The sequence below is a fragment of the Tachypleus tridentatus genome, chromosome 7 (assembly GCF_004210375.1).
Source record: "Tachypleus tridentatus isolate NWPU-2018 chromosome 7, ASM421037v1, whole genome shotgun sequence".
NCBI lineage: Eukaryota > Metazoa > Arthropoda > Merostomata > Xiphosura > Limulidae > Tachypleus > Tachypleus tridentatus.
This window is the reverse complement of record NC_134831.1, coordinates 159,844,739-159,869,438: the sequence shown is the minus strand read 5'-3', so window position 1 is coordinate 159,869,438 and position 24,700 is coordinate 159,844,739. Positions and strand designations below refer to the sequence as shown.

General features: G+C 30.5%; 1 protein-coding gene across 3 annotated transcripts; it reads right to left on the bottom strand.

Annotated features, from left to right (window-relative positions):
* Positions 1-913: 913 nt before the first annotated feature.
* LOC143257019 (protein tyrosine phosphatase type IVA 1-like) lies at positions 914-23,391 on the bottom strand. Of its 3 annotated transcripts, none has more exons than XM_076515068.1 (6): positions 23,085-23,391; positions 19,591-20,054; positions 9,978-10,070; positions 8,661-8,791; positions 5,496-5,570; positions 914-3,100 (listed from the first exon to the last, which is right to left on the bottom strand). In XM_076515068.1, exons 2-6 carry the CDS (start codon positions 19,705-19,707, stop codon positions 2,992-2,994), a joined length of 525 nt encoding a protein of 174 aa, XP_076371183.1. In that variant the 5' UTR covers positions 19,708-20,054; positions 23,085-23,391; the 3' UTR covers positions 914-2,991. The 3 variants fall into 3 exon arrangements, with proteins under 3 accessions (XP_076371183.1, XP_076371182.1, XP_076371184.1); XM_076515067.1 differs by having other exon boundaries at positions 23,113-23,391; XM_076515069.1 differs by lacking the exon at positions 23,085-23,391 and adding an exon at positions 22,750-23,082.
* Positions 23,392-24,700: the final 1,309 nt, after the last annotated feature.

Below are 24,700 nucleotides of genomic sequence, written 5' to 3'. Positions count from 1 at the left end.
AAACCTGTTACATGGCCTAATACAGTCACGGATTTTATAGTGGTCACGAGCCAAAAATTTTGCATTTTAATAGAAAAAGGAGAGATATCTAAAACATTTTAGGACAGAAGTGGGCTTCAGGTTTATCCTTGGGGAGGGGATAGATAACCCATACTGCTTTAGACAAACAAGTACCTTGTGAAAAGACTTGAAGAGAGTGTCAGAGAAAGGAAGTTATTTTGTATAACCTGATAGGAAACAGTGGAAACTTGTTTTACATGTGTAATCCATAGCATAACAGACAGTAATTTATTTGATTGTAATTAAGCATAAGAGCTAAGTAATGGATTGTGTGTGCTATTCCAACCACACCTCAGATATTGAATCCTGGTTTTGTGTTAAAAGTTTGCAGAACTGGTACTAGAATAACTAAATAGTTTGAAAGTACTCTACTTTTCATAGGTTACTCATTAAAACAATTACACTTATCAGTTGCTCCTCAATGACAAACTTTCTCATGAGTAAATGTAAACTGTACTTGATCTGTACACCACATCACTCAAATAGAATCCCATTTTTTCCAAATGCCCCTTGTATTTTTTTTTCTTCTCAGAAATACACATACAAATACTAAAATTTCTCCACTGAATGACATGTTTACAGTAGGTAAGTGCAGATACCTCAAATTATTCCTGGAAATTTTTAAGATACTGTTCCTATTATGACAAAACAGATTTCTATATCTGTAATTAAATGGGCAAAGCATCCAAGCTAATTTTTCAACACAAATCTTTATGTTTGAAATGTCAATACAAATATCTAACCATTAACTTAAAACATCTACAATGGGTAGTCCGTTGTTACATTTTTGAATTTCAAAGACATAACTGTGCCTATTCAGAAGGGGAAATAATTCATCACACAAACTCAAAACTATTGTGCAAACTATGATTTATTAAAATACATCAATTACAATCCAAATTAAAATTCCTGAACTACACATTCATCACTTTATGTAATGAAATATAGAGTTATGAGGGTTTAGGAAGGTTCCAAAAAAGAAACTCTATATGGTATAGTGTAGTAGATAGCAATCAATCGTAATGAACTGATATTAAGAACATTGTATTGTAATCATAATCAAAACAGACATATTTTATCTATGGATCCTGAAGTAATAAAATGCTTCAAACCTATCACTAAATTTGTTTCCACCTGGGTTCTTCAAAGAGCCATAAACACAATCCAAAGCTTAAACACCTCATTGTATTAAAATCAATTCCCTGGGCAAGAGCATTAAAATTTAAAGATACAATCCAATTACACTTTAAACTTTTTTGATTAAAAAAGTATACATAAACAATATTTAGTAGAAAACACAGGAATACAGAATTAGTCCACTTCTGACAAATCAGATTTTTAATAAAGCATTGACTATGTAATTATAATTAAGTAAAAGAAAAACTATTTAAATAAAATATTTGCTTAAGAACAAAATACACGTTTACATACTGCAGTTGAAATAGGTTTAACTATTTAACTGAAAACTTTGTTACCTGAAAACATTTTCCATAGGTGATTATCATCGTGGAAAACCTAAATGTTAAAATATTATATGAAAGGTCATTGACAAGCAAAAACAGTTTCTTCAGAAGCTGATTAAAAAAAAGTTTTTCTTATCAATACATAGGAAATATTTTATGTCAATAAATAAGGAATAAGCTGACACACCTAAAACTTCTGCTTTATTTTTTGCATGTCACACAAAATATTTAAACAATCTAAATAAAGAAAACAGTCGAATAACTAATATAATCAAAGTTTGCAGAATAATTCTAGATGTTCCAAGAACATTTTTAATTAAGAACCAAATTAATATATTTTCTGAATGAAGTTTTGTAATTAACCATACAAAAACAGAAGCGTACACTGACAAAGAAAACCTACAGAGTCATTTAGATAGATTGTATTCTGATTTGGTGTTTTATCCAGTTCTATCTTATGTTTTTAGTGCTAAAGATATTTGTTCAATGAACTTTTTCCTGGGATTAAAATGTTTCTTAGGCAAATTCTCTAAACATCAAGTTCTTTTCCAACAATTCATAGTCATGCAAATTCAGTTTTCATGCATAATCACAAAATACTCACAAAGGAACAAAACTGAGTTTCAGCAATTCTTGAGCTCCACGTTTAATTATTACATCACAACAAAGTACTGTTACCTGTTACGTCTTAGTTTTTTTACAAGTAAAATTTTTCCTACCAGTTTTAAAAGCAGACAAGAAGTATTGATGAATATTATTTATAAATGGTTTGAATAATATTAAAAAAATAGTTAAAATACATGACTCTAGGAGATAAAAGTTGGACAACATAGGAAACCAGAGGTTCAGGCATATCACAATAACTTTTTTTTTTTACAATATTCTGTTTATTTCAGGTATATAACTGTTTTTTACATTAACACATACTTGAATTTAAAGACTTCTACCTTTCCTAAGACCATTGTTTTTGCATCACTTCTGATGTCACTGTGTAAAACTTTCTTCTGACCATAAAAATCAAAATTATCAGCTCAATATCTTGAATGGTCAGTACTTCTAAGACAAACTTTTAATCCCTAAATCAATACGAGTCTCAGTGTTGTATGTAGTGTGTACAAGGCATTTAATATTTTACATTAAAATAAATTCATACTATGAGGAGAGTTTATGTTTTCTTCCAGTTGAAGAGTCAACTGTGGAAGACAAAAATTGTCAAAGAAAACAGACTTCTACCATTGTAGCTATATTTTCATTCTACAGGTTCACAGTACACGAGGACGTTCCACAATATCTAATGGATGATACACCAGTGACACTCCCGTAGAAGCAGGCATGGACATAACTTCTTGTAACACATTTATCAATTGTGCAATGTCATAACAAGAACACATTTCTGTTACATTAAAGTCTAACAACAGAAATAAAAACTAATCAAAACGGGAGGTTAGCTAGGAGGAAAATAACGTTTTCATTGAATAACACATGGCTTATGTCCATTCTTTATCTTCAGTCGTGACTTAGGACGGTATTTTTCCAGATAAGAAAGTTGCTTGGAGTTAATAGCTCCTCTTCGTTTCCTACAGAAAGAGAAACAAAACTTGTACTTTAAAGACAGTAAATAACTAAACAACAATATTAGTCATTTCTATTATCTGGTGTTTCTAAAAGGAAGTTAGTTTTCTGTGATTAGATGCATCATTTTGATTAACAAGTAATAAATTCTTTGATAAGATTTCTAACCTGTGCAAAGATGCCAACTATTTCAAATGACTGAGCATAATGATTGTAGACAGAGCCCATACAGATACCATACAACCACTGGATACAGTTTTGAGTCATCCATGTCTGTGGATCCATCTGTGGCTAAATTGTAAACACTGTTAGTAAGTATCTTCACAACCCAACATTTGTACAATGGCTGTAGTTTTGGTTCTAGCACAGCCATATTTTTTTGCTATATCAGAGTCTGGGAACATTTTTCTGAATAGATGCCCTGCATGATCGGCTACAACTAGGAGTAAACTATGAGCAATGACAAATTGCATGAACATCACTTCTGCATTTATGGTTTCATATTCTGAATTTTTAATCATAAATGTCATTATCTGTATTGTTTTTGTCTTTGCCTCAGCCTTTTGTTGGTAAGATGCCGATTTTGTATGTCTGGAACAATCATTTATCCCACCATGCACCACAGAAAAATCGATGTGACAAACTGTACAAAACGCATGACTGTCACTGACTTTTGATGCAATGTCCGGATATTTTGCACCATACTCTTTCCTAAATTTTTGATTCACAGTTTTAGTCCTTTTAGATTTGCCAGAAACAAGACAATCTGATGAACGAGGCCTCTTTTTTTCCAACTTGTGAACGATCGCATTGGTGTTTCTATGCCGCTTAGAAAACGAGAAATACCCATCAACATAAGCGCCGATTGGCTTACAAGCACTGTTGACGTAACTGGGTTCCCCCACCTACCCAGTATGGAGAAGCACCGCACTCAAACGAGTGGTAGACATCGGAGATACAAATATTTGTTTTATTATTTCAAGCACAAACATTATCACAAGTAACCATTTGGACTGTCTTTTATTTATTAAACTTTATTTGCATCTCACTAGAAATTTTCTTTTCACCCCTTTCAAGCCCTAGGGGAACAATTTATTTTATTGTATAGGCCTATATAATATATAATAATTTGGGAGTTACAACAAGTCATAATATTTGTCTATGTAATGTACACACAAAAATTGTAATGACTACACTCAAATCGTAATGGTTGGCATTTCTGCCTGTGTCATGACAATTCACGTTCAATTTTTTGAAAAAGGAGGAGCCATAAAAGTCAAAATGCATTTATCCAAATAAAATAGTTTGGTTCGTGTTTATACATTATGGTTTTACTGATGAAAGTGCAAAGGGCTGTGAGATGGGGTGCCACAAAACCTTGTAAGTGTTGGTAAAATAAGCCTAAAGTAAAGTGGGATTATCTATCCAAAAGCCAAATGTATAAAGTTTATTATGAAAGTAAAAATACCGATTCCATTTTAAACTTAAACCATTTCTGAATTAGGAGATTTTGTTATACCATCAACATTTTTAATAAAAAGAAATTCTTTAATGGAGACTAACTTAAGAATTTAACAAGTATTTTTTCCAGTTTTATTGTTTATACATTTCATTTTATACTTTCTGTACAAAGACTAACAACAATATTAAGTTACTTTTGTTGCTAAGCAACATGACAAAAGCCATTGTGGAAATGCAGTATTAAGGAAACATCAACTTTCCTGTATATAAGTTGTTAATGTATATGACTTTTACCACTAATTATTCTATGAATATGCCACATTCATTTCATGAATGATCTTAATTTTTATTGGCTCACAAAGGAATTTATCATTTATGCTTCTCCATTTCAGTTAACTATGAAACGTGAGGTTATGGTACACTGCAGGGTCTGGGTGGTAGTACTTGCTCTACAGTTTTTAAAGGACCATACGCTAGTGTATTATAACAAGGTGCCGTAACAAAGTATTGCAATTAATGGAGTTTGTTATTTTAGAAAATGATAAACAATGTATTGTTAGTTGTACTCCACACACCACAGTATATACAGCATTGTGTTCAGTGGAATGCATTATCTTGTAAGTTGTTAAAAGTAATGTTTAATGCAAGTCATATATCAAGTTACAAAGAATGCATCATGTTGTCAGCTTGTAAAGTGATGTCTGTAGGAATTCTAATTGTGTATCACATTTATTGCTAAGAAGTTAATGTTACAACAGAATTTCTACTTATTCTAAACAATTCACAGCACCTAATATGCTAACAATAAAACAAACACTGCCAGAACAAACAAATATTATTCAGACTTAAAAATCTAAAAGAATAATCATACATAGAAACTTCAAATTTCATAACACAACCATCTTACTGACAACTGGGTTAACAGTAGAGAGGACTTACTGTCTAATGAGTTCAACAGCATCTTCATATTTCATGCCCAGTTCTATTAGTGCCAAAGCCACAAGAACTGGAGCCCTGCAAAAATTTTTCATTAAATGGCATTTTCAATACTGATTAGTGTTAAGGCTATAAGAAGTGCCATCAAAAGCTGAAACAATTAGATATATTAGGAGTAGTTACAAAACAGTTTCTGCTCCAATGTCTCACCAGAATGAAAATATCTACACTTTCTTTACACAAAATAATCTGATAAACTAACCATTAATTTGACTGATATTTATTAATGTTTTACTTTCATTTGAGACTCATTCCAATTTTCATGATCATATACACTTGTATGTATTGTTCTTTATAATTTTTTACTTATAACTAATACCATTTATATTTAACAACACTTTTGCAACCTATAAAACTGAATAGTCTATTTTCTAGAAAATTCATTAATGTAAACTGTTGCCTGATGAGGTTTCATGTGAAACTATTGGAAAATATAAGGCTTTACCTGAAGCAATTAAACGTTAATTTGTTGCTTTATGGTTTTGTAGCTTTTGACTTCTGTCATGAGCTTTCAGTGCTGAGTCAACTTTTTTTTAGTCCTCAAGATGTATGAGAATTGTACATATTACCTTTGCTATGAACTACAATAAACTATTTTTCATCCTTGTAAAAGTACTGATGGAGGGGGGGGATGATAACTGAAGCCCAGATTTGGTAACTGTCTTTTAATGATCTGATGTGTATCCTACGAATGGTATTGGATATTTCAGCACATAACATGTCCACTGGAACTGCCTGACCCTTAAAATGAAAACTGAAGCTTACTTTGTAAATTACTTTCAGAAACAAATTTTGTCAACTATGATTCATGGGCATTAACTTTCTATACAGATTCTACAGATCAGATATATTTTTGCAATTCAACAAACAGTACATGGAACAATTTTAAAACAAACAAAATGGAAGAATGAAGTTCAAGTTCTTTGCTTATTTTACAAAAGAGAAAAAATTTGGATTTTCAACCTGAATGAGACTTTATACTAATGACAAGAGGAAATTTAGTTAAATCAGCAGTGCCAGCTGTTGTATCATGTCATCATATCTCAAACTCTGAATCTCTCAACCGGCAGCTCACTAAAGAAAGGAAGGTTGTTATTGATAGACTGCCTGTATGTTACATGTGTTCAGGTAAGCACTCATTAACTCTCTCCACATGGGCTTGGTTAATTTGACCAGCTATGTGACCTTTTTGTATTCTTATAACCTTTATAGATTTAATGCTACTACCTTTTAATATAGTGTACAAATCTTCATGCAATCTGATAGTTTTTCAGTAAATATTATAAAGCTTTTACACAAAAAAATTATTTTTAGTGAAGTAATTTTAATAAACTAGAAAAAATTGTCCATGAATATAGATTATTTGTTTTGAATAGCCCATGTGCAAAGTTATTTTCATGTTAAAGCACTTTTACAATCTTAAAAATCTCAAATTTCATTTGCATAATCTTAAAACCTCCTAAATACATTGTTTTCAGTAAAATGTTATATTTTACCAGCTATTTTCCTAACCCTAACTCTACACAAGATTGGTCAATTTGACTGATTTTGTAACCACCAAAGAAAGTGTAAATAAATCTAAATTATCCTCCTTTTTTTAATAGAATAACTTTTAATGTATTGTGAACTGCATTTGTTTAACTTAAGTAGCTTTAAACGTATAACAGTATACATCTATTTATAATTAAACAGTATTGCTTTATTACCTTTTTTTGTAATGCCCTTTGAATCGTATCTAATCACTATTAGTGCTATTATAGGTTGTATATCGCTTGGGGAATGTGCAGCTCATGTTATGCTATTGAATTACATTACTCACAAGCTACTAAGCTCTGCTCACATGCATGCATTGGGAATTATTTTTATTATTATTGCCTATTTTTCCTAATTTAATACTGACTAACCTAGAGATCTATTTTTACATTTTAGTTATTTTCATAAAAAATAAAGAATAAACATGAAAACAAAGATATAAAGTACTTACCCAAGTATTCATTTTTTTTTCTTTCATCTATCAATGATAGTAAATCCTACTTTTTAAACTAATTATAGTTGTGCAAAAATAATTTTTTCATATAAATAATGCACCAAAGAACACAGAATAATAACATCTAAAAGCAGACAATTTCCTCTTAATCACAAATTTGTCTTTCTAACTATAACAAGAGCCATTACAAATGCATCCAAGCTAAGCCATTGTGATCCCCATCAGAACCAAAGTTGAATTAGAAGTGAAACTGACTATTCTGTTTTCAGGACAAAACATTAAACAATATGTCATTTGATAGATGAAAACATTAATTTTCTATTAGTTATAAGTAATATGTAATTATACGTCAGAACTATCAACAAATTCTGAAAGAGATCATGTGAAAGGAGGGGTCTGATTTCCTATTTGATGGTTTAGCAACCAAACAAAATTAAATACAATAAAAATTAAGATTTGTCTGAGTAATGAAAATTTTATAGCGAGTAATTTACAATTAATTTCATAGTTTCTGTGGTTGTGGTGGTGGATAAAATATGAGAAAACACCTGGATAAATGCTGTGCATCAGACTAGAGGAAATTCATGATTTTTAAAAAAATATTTCCTTGTATAATTAAGAAAACTTGTATACTATTAAAATATGGATTACAAATTACAATTTTATATTGTACTAATTGGTTTAACAAACAAAAAGTAGCTTAATAAAATTGTGAATGAAGGACAAACTATGTCATGTTAGCATAGGATACTCAGGGTGAGACATTTAATGGGTAGAATGAATACATTTATATTTTAATTAATAAGACAAAAGACTTGAAAAATCATCTTCTAATCGTACTTTTTCTACAGACAGTTGCTGCTCATTCTAGCATACTCAAACTATATAACATTTAGTATCTCAAAAAAACCCTGAAACATCTTATCACAAAAATATTTTACAGCTACTTGCAGCAAATACATAAATCTGTACAATTTGACAAAATTCTGAGCACTGCTGATAGTCTGCACAGGCTTATCTAAGGCTAGATTATAATGTATCATAAAAGATACTGAATGTATAGTTGAACAAGATGAGTAATTAATACACATGGCTTTCTCTATATTACTAAATATTCCCACCTCCCTAAGCCAGCTACACAGTGAACAGCCACACAAGCTCCTGGATCTTCTTTGAATCTTATCTTTAATAAATCAAACCAATTTTCAACTATCTTGGCTGGTGGAGGTGATCCATCATCAAACTGCCAATCCTAAGTGAACAAGGGATACATTAAAATTTATTATAATATAAGCTAACTGGAAGTTTGATTGAAAAATTAAAGCATCTGAAACTATCTCTACCAATAATCAACTAAGAATTTTTTTTTTTTTTATAGTTTTAAGGCTAATAAGCAAACAATTCTGTAGTCATTACAATGTAGCACAATAGTTAGAACTTTTCCCATACCCTAATGAGCTAAATATCCTCCTGCAGATTGAACAAATAACCTTAATGTTATATTTCTGCCTCCTTTTATGTCACGAGTTTCTACTGCCACATTTGTTTCTACAGGTCAACCCTACTTTTGGAGCTTAAGTAGTCAACCTTCTTAAGAATTCAACTGTAAGAAGGTGTGTGTGTGTGTGTGTGTGTGTGTGTGTGTGTGTGTGTGTGTGTGTAATTTAACAACAGACCTGTTGGTTCATCTAGACCTTTCCATTCATTAAACTTTAAAAATAAAACACTCAAAGCTAGCTCTAATCACTCAAATATTTATTAAGCCTACCCTTAAATCAATTGCTTCTACCACATTTGAAAGCAATCCACTTTAAAGGTCAACCATCTGAAATCATTTCAAATGTGCAGAAGAAATGTAGGCAATAATTTACTAAAATTACATTAATTGTGACAAAGATATAAAAAACAAAACTAGGCAAACCAGATCAGTATTAATTATGGGATTTCTAGTTTTTACACTAGGACACATTTACCCTTCATCCTAGGGTAAAATATTTAAATTACAAGATTTAAACACTGGAGGTCGATACTCCAAATAAGTTGAAAGAGGTTAAATGAAACAATGACACAGCCATACACCTAATAAAAATTTATATAGCTTAGAAGTAATTTATTTTTTAAAAATATTGACAAATATACATGTCTAATAACTGTTTCCAAAGTTTTGACAGAAACTATCACAACTACCAATAACTCAGTTATGAAAAATACACAGGCCTGGAAACAAGCTAGCAGTATCATTAATTGGTATACATAAAAAGAAGTGTCAACCATAACTAAAGACAGAACACATGCTTTCATCATGAACAACTTTCTCCTAGTGTGATAAAATCCAGTTTGAAACTGCAGGGTAGGAATGCAGAGATTTGATTTAGTTTAATAAGCAAAATCAACAGTACCATCTGTGCTAACTTACCAACTAACTAAATATAACTCACATGTACATTAATACCCTCGTGCTCCAACAAATCTGTCTTGTAGGTGGCTTCACAAACCCTCACCACATCCTTAACGTTGTGTTTCTTTAATTCCTGGGGATGAAAAGAAAATATTGTTTAACTAGAGAGACAAACAAAGCAATTTGTACTGATACAAAATATCACTAGGAATTATGGTTGTAATAAAAATTGCCTAACTACTGATAAATAGATCACTTGTAATCATATAATTAATTTTAAGCATTTTCAATCATTTCAATTTTAACTTGGATACTGCAAGACTTGTCGAACATGAATCCTGAATAAGGAAGGAATGGTTTATTTATGCTTAAAAAAAACAAATGTTTTGTTTCTAGTTACATAACTGATTTTATATAAAAATACCCAATCCTGAAATATTTTTTAATGTACTGAGGAAAAAAAAGGCTCCAGACAAATGGTCTTTAATTTTTTTTTTCATTGAACTGTTTTACTAATCTGTACCATATTGTGCAAAGTCAAAAGAAACAATGTCTCTGATTCATTAGTTAGTGTGGAGTGTCAATGCTCTAAGCCAATTATAGTTGAACTTCTATTCAGGCAATGTGAAACAATCACAGCTAAGTTTCCATTCACATAATGTCAAACATTTCATCTTCAGCAAATGTTCAAATTTTTTTCTAAAAAAGACAGTTTCACAATTCACTGGAACAGTAAAAGGCATATTTAAGACCTACCATCCTAAACTACATTTGAATTATTATGAGCAGACATTAACACATCTTGATCTGGGTGAAGTTTCAATGGACATTGGGATACACAAATTAGTGGATGCATTTGGTGTCAAAATTTTACTATAGGACTAAGCCAAAATGCTCTGCAGAAGTTGAAAGTACCAATAGGGCAAATGATACTCTCAAAATCTAATCAGCTCAATATTCTCCCTACCTATCCTATTTTTGAGAACAGAAAAAAAAATTTGAAAGAAAGGAGAAACTTATCTAATTTTTTTCTTCTTTGTCTTAGTGTGCACAAGAAAAGTTATGAATGTCTCAGATCTGTATCAAAAGAGAATACAGGGTTGTTTCTCTTTACAACGTTTGCAGTAGTTGAAGAGAACTGATTAAACAACAATGCATCTCAGCTGCTTTGTGACGAATTCTCATGCCACAAAGGAGTATCAGAGATGAAAAGACACCAATACATTTTTATTTCAAATATGTTAACACTGATAAGTTAAATAATGTGGTTTAATACCTTCAGATATATATAAGTAGCTATTTTAATTTTTTGTACATTTTGGTCATGGAAAAGTTGAAGTTTAAAACTCACCTTTTTTGGAGGGGGGTGTATTTGTTTTTCATTCTCTTATCAGATATCTAAAATTAATTTCTCATAAAACTAGTTACAGGTACTGTTAGAATCTCTTACAATACATTATTCTTAGTGTTTTCCCAACTTCAGTAAGACTTAAAAAATTTAGTAACAGTGTATACGAGAATTTCTTTATGAAATTTTAAACGTTTATTGACTTCCTACTAACTATCCAATTCTCTGCTTTCACCCTCACGACTATTAATTCAGAGTCAGAGATTTGACCATTTGGGAACCAGTTTTTCACATGGTCAACCCATAAAAAGTTAAAGAAATAGATTTGAATATAACAAAATATGCGATTCCTAATTCTACTTAAAGATTACTTGCTGGTTATGACAAAATATGATCAAACAGTACAACAAATGGATAACACTATTTTGTCTATTGTTGATTCAAATTATAAGCATGTAAATTAACATTAACTAATTCTTGAATGTTTAAACTGCAAGTTTTAAAGCATCATACTGCATACATAAGAGTTTCAGGGAATCTTTTGTCTCATTGTCCAAATCAACTGCTGGGTTCTGGTATTGAATGAAATGCCACTTTGGAAGTGACTTGTGAGAAACCAAAGATAGATCTGAAATGCTATTTTTACACCTCTGATTTTGAGTCTGCAATGCATAAATTTATTAAAACATTTACAGTTGAACCAAACTTTATCACAAACCTTGTTGTATTGGACAACAGAACCTAACTTGCTGAGGCATCAACAAATGCAAGAAAAGACATCCTGTTCAGGCCTGGCATGACCAAGTTGTTTTGGAGCTCAACTCATAATTTGAGAGTTGCAAGTTTAAATCCCTGTCATAAAAAACATTTACCCTTTCAGCTGCAATGGCATTATTGAGTGTCAGTCAATCCCACTATTTTTTGATAAAGAGTAGCTCAAGACTTAGCAGTAGGTGGAGATGATTAGCTGCATTCCTTCTGGTTTTACACCGATAAATTATGGACGACGACCACAGATAGCCCTTGTGTAGCTTCGCACAATGTTAAAAAATAGACATTCTGTTCAAAACACCACGTTAATAAATGCACGACTTTGATTCTGAAACTAACTAGTGTTTAATAGTTTGATTGCTTAACATTGAATTTAGTTCTTTGGATATTTTACACAATTTATATCTCCATATTCATTTAATTCACATGCAGATGTTTCAGGTTTACACTTTTATTAAAGGTCACAGTTGCTGTTGAGGTCCTGCTATAACTGATTATTTTTCATCAGGACCTATTTAAACACAGGTAATTACCATGTTACTTTGAGTTTGCCTGCAGCTGTAATTCCCTAATAAAAAGTATAAAACAAACCTTGGCATGCAAACTGGATATAAAAGTAGTTCATTCTCAAAACTGTAATTTTAATGTCTCACTTGTAGAGGGAGACTTTTTTTTTCTTTCTTCTCTATCATTGGGACAATTTCATACCTGCTTACACTCATGTCCTTAAGATATGTGCCCAGCAACAGTCAATTGCAAATTCTTTGTTAACCCAAAGATAACTTCAAAAGGTCAAAACTTGTTTGTACTTTATTTTAAAGTTTTAATACCAATCCATTTTGAGAATAAATATTCAACACATTGTTTAATTCTTAAATAAACAAGTTACTTATACTTTTACAATCATTAGATAGTTTTTTTGCTTTCTCAAAAATCAAATTATAAATACCTCTATAATACCTCATCATATATATTTAAAATATTGATTAATTACTAACAAACTACAAGCACCCTTAAAATTTATTTCTTACATTTAAGATGACATACATCCAGTACCTTTACACACTCAAATCATTTATTAAACATTGCTCAACCCTTCTGCTAGGTTCCATATAATACATACGAGTTCACCTACACATTTGCAGATGTTAAGTATTTGCACTATAACTTTTGATACAGCATATTTATCTTCACAAAATTTGATAAACTTTTAGTAAAGATTACAAGCATTTTATAAACAAAAAGTAAAACCTTTTAATAAAATATTTCTTTAAAGATATGTTTGTGAAAATAGTGTTTTGTTATTAGTCTGGTGACCCCATACTGCAAGTCAGATGTAAGACTTGTAATATTTTGTTATTTTTATACTCTGAGGTTCTGTCACTTGACCAATCTTACAACCATCATAAAAAATTAGTAAATAAATATAAATTATGTTTTTTTCATGCTAGAATGAGTACATATAACATGAAAATACAAATGTTTAGTCTAAATAGTTTAAGACTCAACACTACATATAAACATACACATTTATTATACGGACCTTTTGACCGTATTTTACATCACAGGTGTTACTATCATACATTTCACTTTAGAACCAAACTTTAGCATTGCCTAATATAACCTAACTTGCATTGACGAGGTGCACGTGCACTCACGTTATGTATCAGTAATATAAAATTGACCTTTAATTTCCACTGTCTTGGCTATATTTCAGTGGATCAGTATTTTGTAACATAATATTTCAATTGTATAATAATATTATACACACACACACAGATTACCATTTAGAAATAAATTAAAACAATTTATTTTCCTTAAAATATAGAACAATAAGTCAAGAAGTAAAGCAAACAATTCTCTTCTTGCCATAACCTTTGTACTTGGTTGCTGCTGGACATAAGTTTCTAAGCCTTTTAAAATTTCACATGTCGAGAATATAAAAATTTTGTTTAGGTTTTATGTACATATACAGTTGAATGACAAAAAATACATAACTACATGGATACCACAGAATTCCACTCTAATTTATTAAGCTTAGTAATTAAGATATATTTAAATTTAAAAAATACAAAACTTTGAGTAGACTAAAGATACACCCTACCTCACTGAAATGTTGGATTAAAAGAACATGGTAGCCTTTTCAAAGGTTAAAATAGCTAAGAAAACCACTCTGGGGACATTCTATGCTGCTGATTGGTTATTCACGTCATACTTTAGCAAGAGTATACAAGGGATTGTTTCAAAAAAAAGTGAACGAGGCCATTGGGTTTGATTCAATACGAGCTGTATCTCAGCAAAATAAAAAGATATAAGGGTCTTATTTTACATTATAGATTATCAATATTAGTAATTTGAGAAATTATAGAATTAGTAATTTGACATCACAAACATCTAATTTTAAACACTGATGCATATGCAACTCACTAGAGTATATTTGGATGTGTTATTTAAATATTTACTTTTTTTATTAAGAATTTAACTCGTACTACTAAAATTTCAATTATAATCTACAACTGAATTCCAAACTTATTGACAAGAAATTCATGAAAAAGTAGTTCAATAATATTTTGAATGCAAGTCAACACACAATGACATGACTTTTAACAAAAGGGTTAATGTCCAAAATAAAACAAATATAAAACTGAAATGAACAGACCAAGTAAAGCCTGATGTTAAATTAAATGTGATTATTGGTGAACAATCAATCACAATGTTAAGAAATTCACAAATATACAAAAGCAACCACAAGGCCTATATTATCAAAGGACTTTTTTCACCAACAAACATTGTTATAAATTTAAATAAAAGAAAAATTAAGCCTTCTTTCACTATTTTTTTTACAAAAATGTTGCATGAAAAATGAAACATTGTAAAACATCACACAAAGAAAGACAAGATTTTATGATTATTTGGACACAAACATTATATTTAACCTAACAAACTTGTTCTATACTCCCTCAAATACCCACAGTGAAATGGGTATGGCACCACTTTTCAGTTCAGTTACACTAAACACAGCCATAAGCCAATATGGATTATAAACTAGATCAACTCTGCTCCTCTTTTGTTAAAATCACCCTTACTGTAAAAGAACTTCAATCTGTTTTGGAAAATGTAATAACACTGGTAAACTTTATCAAAGCTGGTGGAAGAAGCAAAAATGTGCACATTTCAGAAACTGTGCAAGGAAAAGGGAACAAAACTTTTAGTTCCATTCACACATTTACTGGATTTCAAAGAGAAGTTTTCAATTGGGTGTTTAATTTACAAGAGGAAATTCTGGTGCTTTTGATGATTAAAAATTTGTTTTCGGACTTTGATTTGCGTAACTTTTTAAACCTGTGTATGCAGTGCATGGAAGCAGACATTTTTTGCAACATAGAGTTGAGGCCTTCAAGAAAAAACAAACTGGAAGGAGAAAGTGGCACTTGGAGATTGTTCCAGCTTTCAAATTTTACTTCAGGTGCTTGAAGATGCATACTAAGATTATCAAAACCTGCAAGAGCTTGTATCCCTTTATTTGAAATTCCTTGAAGACAACATCCTTCGGTACTTTCCAGAATAGAATCAATGGACACAACCCATTTTCTGAGAAGACCGGTAAATTTTCCTCATGGTGTCAACTGGGATATTCATCTTAATCATCAATACTATAAGGTGTTTTCAATTTGTACATCATGTATTGTAAATAATTTAAATGTTGTTTCATTACATTATTTTATTATTTATTATTATTAAAAATATAAGTATTTTAAAATGTTCCATTTTTTTTGCACATTAGTGTATGTGTAATGCCATCATACATAATTTGTGTTGTCAATGTGTAGAAGTCATGTATTGCTAGTTTACAACAGATTTAAATTTTTTTATTACTTTATTTATGGTAGTTAAATAAAATCTGATTTCCCTCCTACATTTTTTCTCCTTAGCCAAAACTGACTTTCCCTGTGACTATATCCTTTCACAACCTTACACATTCCTTGATTCAAAAAGATAACAGAAGAAAAGCAACAAGAAATCAGTCATTAAAGACTGTTTGCAGTATACAAGTCATGCAATGCAACAACTATAATAATTGTATGTTAGTTTTTGTCATGAAATATTTTGGGTATTTACAACATTTTGGAAGTATTTTAATTATTCTATATTATATATACACACACATTCCATATTTTGATGAGTATTCATACAGTTATAATTAAAAATTAATGAAATCATTATATAGTATTGTAATGTTTTTTTGTAATGAATGCTGCAAAGGATTCCATAACAAATTTGACACCAGAAGAGATGTTGATTCAAAAAATTCAAGAACCACAATTCTAGAAGTTTGACAGCTACAAGGATTCTACAAAAGATAATCTGCAACAAATGTATGCATAGGATAAAAGTGAATAAAAAACATGTTCAACACAAGACATACAACAAATTTCAAAAAAGACCCAAAAACTCCAGCACTTTCCAAAAATTCACTATTCTTTTCCCAAAGAACAATAGTCTACTATTCCAAAAAGCTTAACTTTTGAGTATTTTTTAAAATTTATTCAAATGATGCAAGTGGGATAGTTAATTTCTATGAACCAATGATACAAAGTGAGTATCAAAAGAAGGGAAACAATTTACAAATGGTTACAATCAACACAGATAAACCACAGAAAACAAAATAGAGTCTACAAAGTAACCATCATTTTCTATACAACAGCTTAATATATTTTGTGCATCTTCACAGGACTTGGCAGTCTTTCAGTAAATATTACGTCTTTTGTATACACAGAATTAGATATTTTAATTAAGTATTATTACTAGAAATTTGTCAGTGACTACAGGGAGTCAGATTGTTTGCTGCTCTGAGTACAAGGTTATTTTCATGTTAAAATTAAACAGTTTTCTTTATCTGAAAAATTTAAAATTTCATCTCCTTAATCATCTACATATATAACCATGACCCATCTTGGAACAAATAAAGTAATATAAACAATGTATAGCATCTGATACACGTACAACGAATCACCTATGATCTATCTATTTGAAACACGACATTGTAACTTTTACACCAGCCTTTATCATTCACAGAAATATTATCTTGAGAGTGTCACAATATCACAAAAGTGAAAAGGAAACAGGGTGAATCACTGTCACATGCACATGATAACTTGAATCAATGAATTAGTCTCATGATGAAGATGAACACACAAAAACTGTTTACAATTCTGAACTTTAGACATCTACAGGTACACAAGTTTTTCTAATGAAAAACTTACTACATGGAATTTGTAAAATATAAAACCATATTTCATATGAGGAGAAACAAAACTAGTAAAGTTCTTGAAAAGAAAGAAAGGATAAAATGTTAGATATCAATATTAATGTGGATTTTACAATAGAGAGAACTGGTCACTTTTTAAAAAAAAAATTAAAGGAAAACAGCTAATGTGAATTAGTTCAAAACACTACAAGAACATTAACTGTTATATGTTGAAGAATATGACAATTCCTAAACTGTCTTGTAACTTACTTCTGTAATGTTATTGAATACTAGAGGAATGATAGTATGAAAAATTTGAATTAAATAGCATTTAATAAAATAATGGTAAAATATAAATTTTGTGTACTTCTTGAAGTCTAATAAAATAAGAATGGGAATATGTATCAGAGAAATGATACGAAGACACACTGTCCATCAAAATAAGAAATTTTAACTATCCAGATAACATGGTGAAAAAAATTTCAATGTTAATTTTTGAATCTTTCAATGAATGCATAAGAAATAAATAATTTTTTTTTTTGATAGACAAATTAATCCAAAATTCTGTCTAATCTGGAATTATAAGAGAAAAGATAGTTTGAATAAAGTCTGAATTTAGCAAAATAAGTTTTATTAGGTTATGAACTCCAGTATTTTTTTTTTTTTATCACATTATTGTTATCAAAGCTGCTCGACAGGAACAAGGGTCAGCAACTGAAGACAAAGGACAAAATCATGGGTAAATACAAGAAATTAAAAACTATCAAACTGAAAGACAAGTTGAAAGACATGGAAATAAGAAAAGTGAAAAGTGACATTAAAAATAAACTGGAAAATCAAAAAGGGTTAATGAGAAATGACTGGCTAATAATATTAAACTAACAAGTATTTTGTAGAAGATGAGATGGCTGAGCTTTTAAATGTTCTTATCCATTTACATCAGCAAAAATATCAGTAATGATTATCATAGTTACATATATTGTAAACAGAAAACATTTGGGTCAGATAAAATTTTCCTCAGGATTTTAGAGAGGACAAAAATCAGAAGCATCAACATTCTCCTTTTTTGATAGTCAAAAGCCAGTGGGCAAATGTCTGAGTATCAAAGAGTTGTTTATATTATTTCTATCTGTAAAGGGGGTAATACGAATTGTCCGAGAAATTACATACTAGTCAATCTTACTTTTTGATGGAATGCTCTAGATGTTTTACAGATCATTTACTGGAACATAATATAAAAGAAAGCCAATATAAATTCATCAAAAGCAAAACCTTGCCTTACTAACCTGTTACTTCTATGAGGATGTTACCTGCTCTTTGTACAAAGGACTTGACGTATTAAGATACTCAAAGAGTACACAAGGTGTCCCTCAAAACATCAGCAAAGAAAATCACAATAGCAGGGATTCAAGAAATCCTAGTTTAATGAACTGTAGTGAGGTTGGATGGGAAAAACAAAAGGTAAATGAGTCTAGTCAAACTGAAACCTTGTCACAAGTGCAGCACTTTAAGAAGCCTTGGACCTTTGTTTTTTCTTGCTTAATGATATCGATGAAGCATAATTGGTAAAGTTTGTTGATGACAATAAACTCTTAAATATTTGCAGCTTTATTGGTGATTTTGTAATTATGTTTTTTCCCGTTAAGCATCAAATGGTGCACATGGTATGTCCATGCTCTACCCATTGTTAGTATTAAAACATAATTTGCAGCATAAGAGGTTTTATAATTTTAGTTGAGTCATGAGAGAATAATCAGTTTTTCAGATTTTTTTTCCCCATTTTAAATTATCGTGAATATCTGATTAGTTGAATGTAATTGAAAAATGAGCTTGACTATAAAGTGATCGGAAAATTACAGTGGCCATTTAATTCTAGTGAAAACTGGCAAATTACAGTAATGTGGTAGTGTTACAGTAGTGTAATTAGTGTGGGGTATTCAATGAAAAACAGAGGGATTAAATTTTTAGTTTGCAAGTGTAGGTATGTAAGAACAGTCTTGAATGATGAGATTACTTTCCCATATGTTCATAGAAAGTGCTGCAACAGAAGAATATCACAAGAAATTATTCAAGATCTCTGAAATAAATACTTTTCCTCATGCTGGTACAGTTTAAAAACCTTAACTATCAACCTCAGAATACAAACTTGTATTACTCATGTAACCTTTAACACTACAAAATATTACTCAATGCTCCCTTGGACACAGATTATGAAGCCTTAATTCAAATAACAAATACAGTATAATTAGATAGATCTACAAAATAAACTTTTTCACAGAAATTTACCTCCAGAAAGCCAGGAATAGTCGAATCTGTTGGTCGGTCCATAATGAGAAATCGCATATTTTTGTAGGATATTTCAGATGGTGCTGGCCGCATTGTATTTTGTTTCATAATGTTCATTACAAAACAGAAGGTTGTTAACTTATGAGGGAAAAATTAGAAAATGGAATAAACTAAATCTCAAATTACAAAAGGAAAAAACTTAAGACTGAAATAAAATGAATTAAGAGCCTTTTAACAGTGATCATAGTCATTCTTTCTAGTGCCACATACTCCACCACTGTTCACTTTCCATGACTCATGTCCACTAGTTACCCCATACAGCTACTGCACCTGGTCAAATCAAACACGTCTATATACAAAGTTAGGATGGATTGCTGATAGTTCACTTGTGTTGTGCCTGGCAATAATCTCTCCCTACTCTGAGAAACAACTCCATCAACGAGTGGTGTGTCCTCTTTCTAACCCTTTAAATTAGAAAATAAATTATGTCAAGAGTTAACTTCTAGATCTCATTATCTCTACCCTTTTTTAATGTTTACAACTTAAATTGTTTTTTTTTTTATATGTACTTAATAATCATATTTCTACATTATCATTTATGAGGTAATGTTTTAGATAAGGCACAGATCAAAAACTTGCTTAATAGAAGAAAGGAAATATTGACAAAGAAAGAATTTTCTGATTGGATAGTAACATTAGATTTTTATTTTATGACTAATGTTATTTATTATGTCCATCAATAAAATTATTAATAAAAAGTCCAGTCTTTATTTTCCATTTGCACTTGATCACAGTTAAACTGGAATTCCCAAGACCAGTATAACTTGATGTCAAATGACAATTACAAAAACATAATTACAAGTTGAAATATGTTTGCTAATTATTCAAGTCTCTAGGTGATATCAGTGAGATTGCTAGCAAAAGCTGATAATTAAATAAAATGTGTAAACACTTAGTTTTTAAGCTTTATCTGTCAAAATTCCTGAAAGATAGTTTGTTGTTTTTAAAAACTATGCCTAGGTTAAACAAGCACCCACACAATGTATATTGGTTACTAGCAAAAACAATACCTTATGGACAACTGTCCAGTTAGGATCTTGGTAAGCTAACCTGTTTCTATATAACACAAAATTGCAAATTTCTTCTAAGTGTATTTTGGTGAAAACCAGATGCTTTTCCAGATCATGGGTTCATTTCAGGCTTCTTTCCACTGGATTTTGCCTCATAATTCAATAAGAAAATCTACATCTTCTTGCTCTTTCTGTAACTTGCTTGAGTTTTTTTTTTAATTTTGCACAAAGCTACATGAGGGGTATCTGCACTGGTCATCCACAATTTACCAGTGTAAAACTAGATGGAAAGCAGCAAGTCATCACCATCCACTGCTAACTCTTGGGCTACTCTTTTTACCAAAGAATAATTGGATTAACTGTCACATTAAAATGCCCCACAACTATAGGGAGAGTATGTTTGATATTATGAGGATTCAAACCCATGACACTCAGATTACGAGTCTATAACTTGCATTCCAATGTTTCATTTCTTTTTATAAAATTTCAAATTTTCACAGTCAAGAGTCACTTTTCTGTTTAGCAGTTTTAGATATTATGATTTTCAATGTTTTTGGTCACTACACTCATAGCGAAGTAAAAAGAATACACGTGTAACATGCAAATTACAATATTCTTGCAAGTTAGTATGCAATGAATTCTGTACAGAAGATTTTAGCTCATATCATATGCTTGAATTCTCCAAGAGAAAAGTCACATTTATTCTGAAATATCAATGATTCTCCACTAGGGGGACTCATTTTTAACTCTTCTGCAAAGAATGTGGTAGCCTTTTCACAGATTAAACGGACCAAGTATTAAGTCTAAGAAATTGTCATAGTTCAGAAAAATCAATCATGGTTTTTTTGAAGGAAAGAAATGAGCTACTATTACATGATACTGTCATGGTCATGTTGTCCAATTCAACTAAAACACTTATTCTACTTATTTACATTATCTGTAATAGAATTTGTAGGCTAAGTTTAATTTTATAGCACACAACAAAAGCTACCTTTGCATCACATTACTGATGAAAAGCAGAGACAAGAAAAATTTCACATTTCTTTTTGCTTTTCATTTTTGGAATTACACTATTAACATTACAAGATAACTCATCTTTTGTAATTTTTTTAATCAAATGTATTTCAAATTCTCATATACTTCATGATAATAAAAAACATACTTATAGACTAATTAAAAGTTTGGAGACCATTCATTAATCATTAAAGAGCTGGAATGCTGTAGGTACAAGCATCAATTGATGATTGCTGCTGTTTAAGGGTTAAACAAACATTGATACCTCTATTTAAATTCTGATTCATGACTCACATCTCTGTTTTGAGATGTAAAACTGATGTAAAAGAGTTATTGTAAGGAATTTTGTCATGATGTTATCACATTTATTTCCTATAATTTCAAACAAATTTATTAAATGTTACAAAAGAAAAGACAGTATAATACCGTATATTTTCTATTTTGGATATGATAATTTATTTAAGTTAAAAACTCCTTAATTATTTAAAGATTGAGCTACCCATAATTACTGCAGGTTACTTAAACATAGTGGACAAATATTCAGCTTTGAATGGTCAAAAATCAAAGTTACTAAATCTGTTAAAGTGATGTGCTGATAATTTAACAAGAAAATATTCCATTATTATCATGCAAAAACAAAGCAATAATTTGAGAAAGTGAAAACAATATATGTAACAAACATGAAATTTTTGTGAGAAGTTTATCATTTAACCTTCATTAAGTATGTCCTCATCCTTAAGCTAGTATAAGCTAAAAATAAACACAAGGTAACCTTGAAGCTTCTCTCTAAAGTTGTAGGTTTCAGTTACTAATGCTTAATAAATAAATGTACTCATAGCCTCAGATGAATTAAAGTATAAAAAACTATCAATTCCAAAATACTTGGAATAAAAAACACCATTTACACTTGAAAATACATTAACTATTTCTTCTCATTACTGACTTAATTACTATGTCCAAATTTAAAAACCCAGTTGTGTACAAATCAAATTCTAGCATACACAGAAATAAAATTACGTAAAGGAATAAAATATCAATGACTGGCCGTTGAAAACTTGCATTTAAGTAATTATACCTTAAAATTTAGTGTTAACTCGCAAGATTAACACATTTTCATTCCTTTAATCTCCTTTCCTCCTCTAATGAAACAGGTCTTGTGAAATTTCTAGTAAGCAGTATTAGGAAATGGCAGATTGGAAACATGTTTTCATCTTGTGAAATAAACGTTATCAGATACACAGTTGCCAATAACTTGAAGATGTGAATAACATATGTACTTGAAAATAAAACACGCGACAATTTTTACTTTTAAGGAATAAATTAAAGTAAGCAATTTCATAATTCTGTATCTTTTAATTCTAACCATTCTGCGAGTTTATGTTTGCAACAAAATTATCTATCATAACTTACGTTTCATACCATCACTCAACTGACTCACCATAGCAAATTCTGGTATTTTAAACCAGGCAGTGCAAAACACATCTGCTAAATTAAAGTTAAAAACTGGATAACGCGTTATAATTACTTAATCTGGTTAAAACATAAATAGTATACTTCTGTGATGATAACCATTAAATTTGAAGTGAAGGGCTCATATAATTTCTGCTTTAAGAGAAAACTATAAATATATGCGTACGAAAGCACAAACAACAGCCCACACACTACAAATGAAACAAACACTGTAACTACTTCACAGAAAAATGGCCTCGGTGCAGACGATGACGTAAAATGACGAAACTTCCTCATGAAATGCCAAATCTATGTGAGATCATCTTATATCAAAATTTTAATTTGAGTGCTATGACAAAAGACTTAGAATATCATAAAAAATAAAGAAAATTGGTGAAACAATAGATAAGGACATCAAAAAGGATGTATAAGAAGAGGTTGACTGAAAATATAAAACTTAAAATTAAGGATAAACAAAATGCTAGAATGGGGTAGGTAGGACTCTTGAGGGGATGGTAAAGGAAGGTTCGTATTTGATACTTATGAGATAGTTGGGTTATTGAAATTTGTTTTTCTTCGGTTTTTACTAAAAAACATTTAAGCAATATTTCACATTTTGTACAGTTGATAAACAGCAACGAGATCAAACAATATGACTGCATTAGATTGTGAGCTGGCAAAAAGATAATAGAAGTTTAAAAAAATGATAAGGCTCCTCGACCAGATAATATTTCTTCAAGGTTGGAAAAGGAGATTAAAGATTGGATATGTGAGCCATTTTCTACAGTTTCTGAATTCCTTAAACAACAAGCAGGTACCATATGACTGAGAGTTGGCTAATGTAACTCCTCTTTCCAAGGGAGGTGATAAAAATTGTTGTACTAAGTGTAGACCCATTAGTCTTACATTAGTTGGGGGAAAAGTTTTGTTTTGGAACTTATGTTAAAATAAGATCTGTAAAGTTAATGAACAATGTTTAGAACTTTACTGATTAATCAGTTTACTGATTAATAAAGGAATAATCAATAAATTATATAACTCTGCAGATGACATTAAGGTCTTGGGTGTTGCTGACTATGAAGAAGATACTGCTGATTTTCAAAAGAATTGAGATCATTTACTGAGTTGGAAAAATAAATGGCAGAAAGGTTTTAATTATAAAAAATGCATGCTAATACAAGTTGGTTATCACAATTTGATTTATAAGTATAATTTGTGTGGAAATAACCTTAACAGTGTTATGGAAGAAAGTGGTCTTGGTATAATAGTCGATCAGTTTCTAAAGCCATCTAAGCAGTGTGCTGTTGCTGTGGTGTGGCAAATACAATTTTAGGTTTTATCTACAGAAATACTGAAGATAAGTTAAAGAGGTTATATTTTCATTGTACAGGTCATTGGTTGGACCACGTTTGGAACATTGTGTTCATTCTTGGGCCCCTTACCTTACGAAAGACATTAAACTGTTGGAAAGGATTCAGAGAAAGGTTACTAGAATGGCGCCTGGGATGGAGGGATTGCCATATGAAAAGAGACAGAAATTTTTCAAACTGTTTTCTCTTAAAAAAAGAAGAGTTGGA

Excerpts from the sequence above, each read along its gene's own strand:
- LOC143257019 (XM_076515068.1), bottom strand. The coding sequence starts at position 19,707 with ATGAACATTATGAAACAAAATACAATGCGGCCAGCACCATCTGAAATA. Across the intron at positions 10,071-19,590 it reads CTATTCCTGGCTTTCTGGAG|GAATTAAAGAAACACAACGT; the intron begins GTAAATTTCTGT and ends TTTCATCCCCAG. Across the intron at positions 5,571-8,660 it reads TGTGTAGCTGGCTTAGGGAG|GGCTCCAGTTCTTGTGGCTT; the intron begins GTGGGAATATTT and ends AAATTTTTGCAG.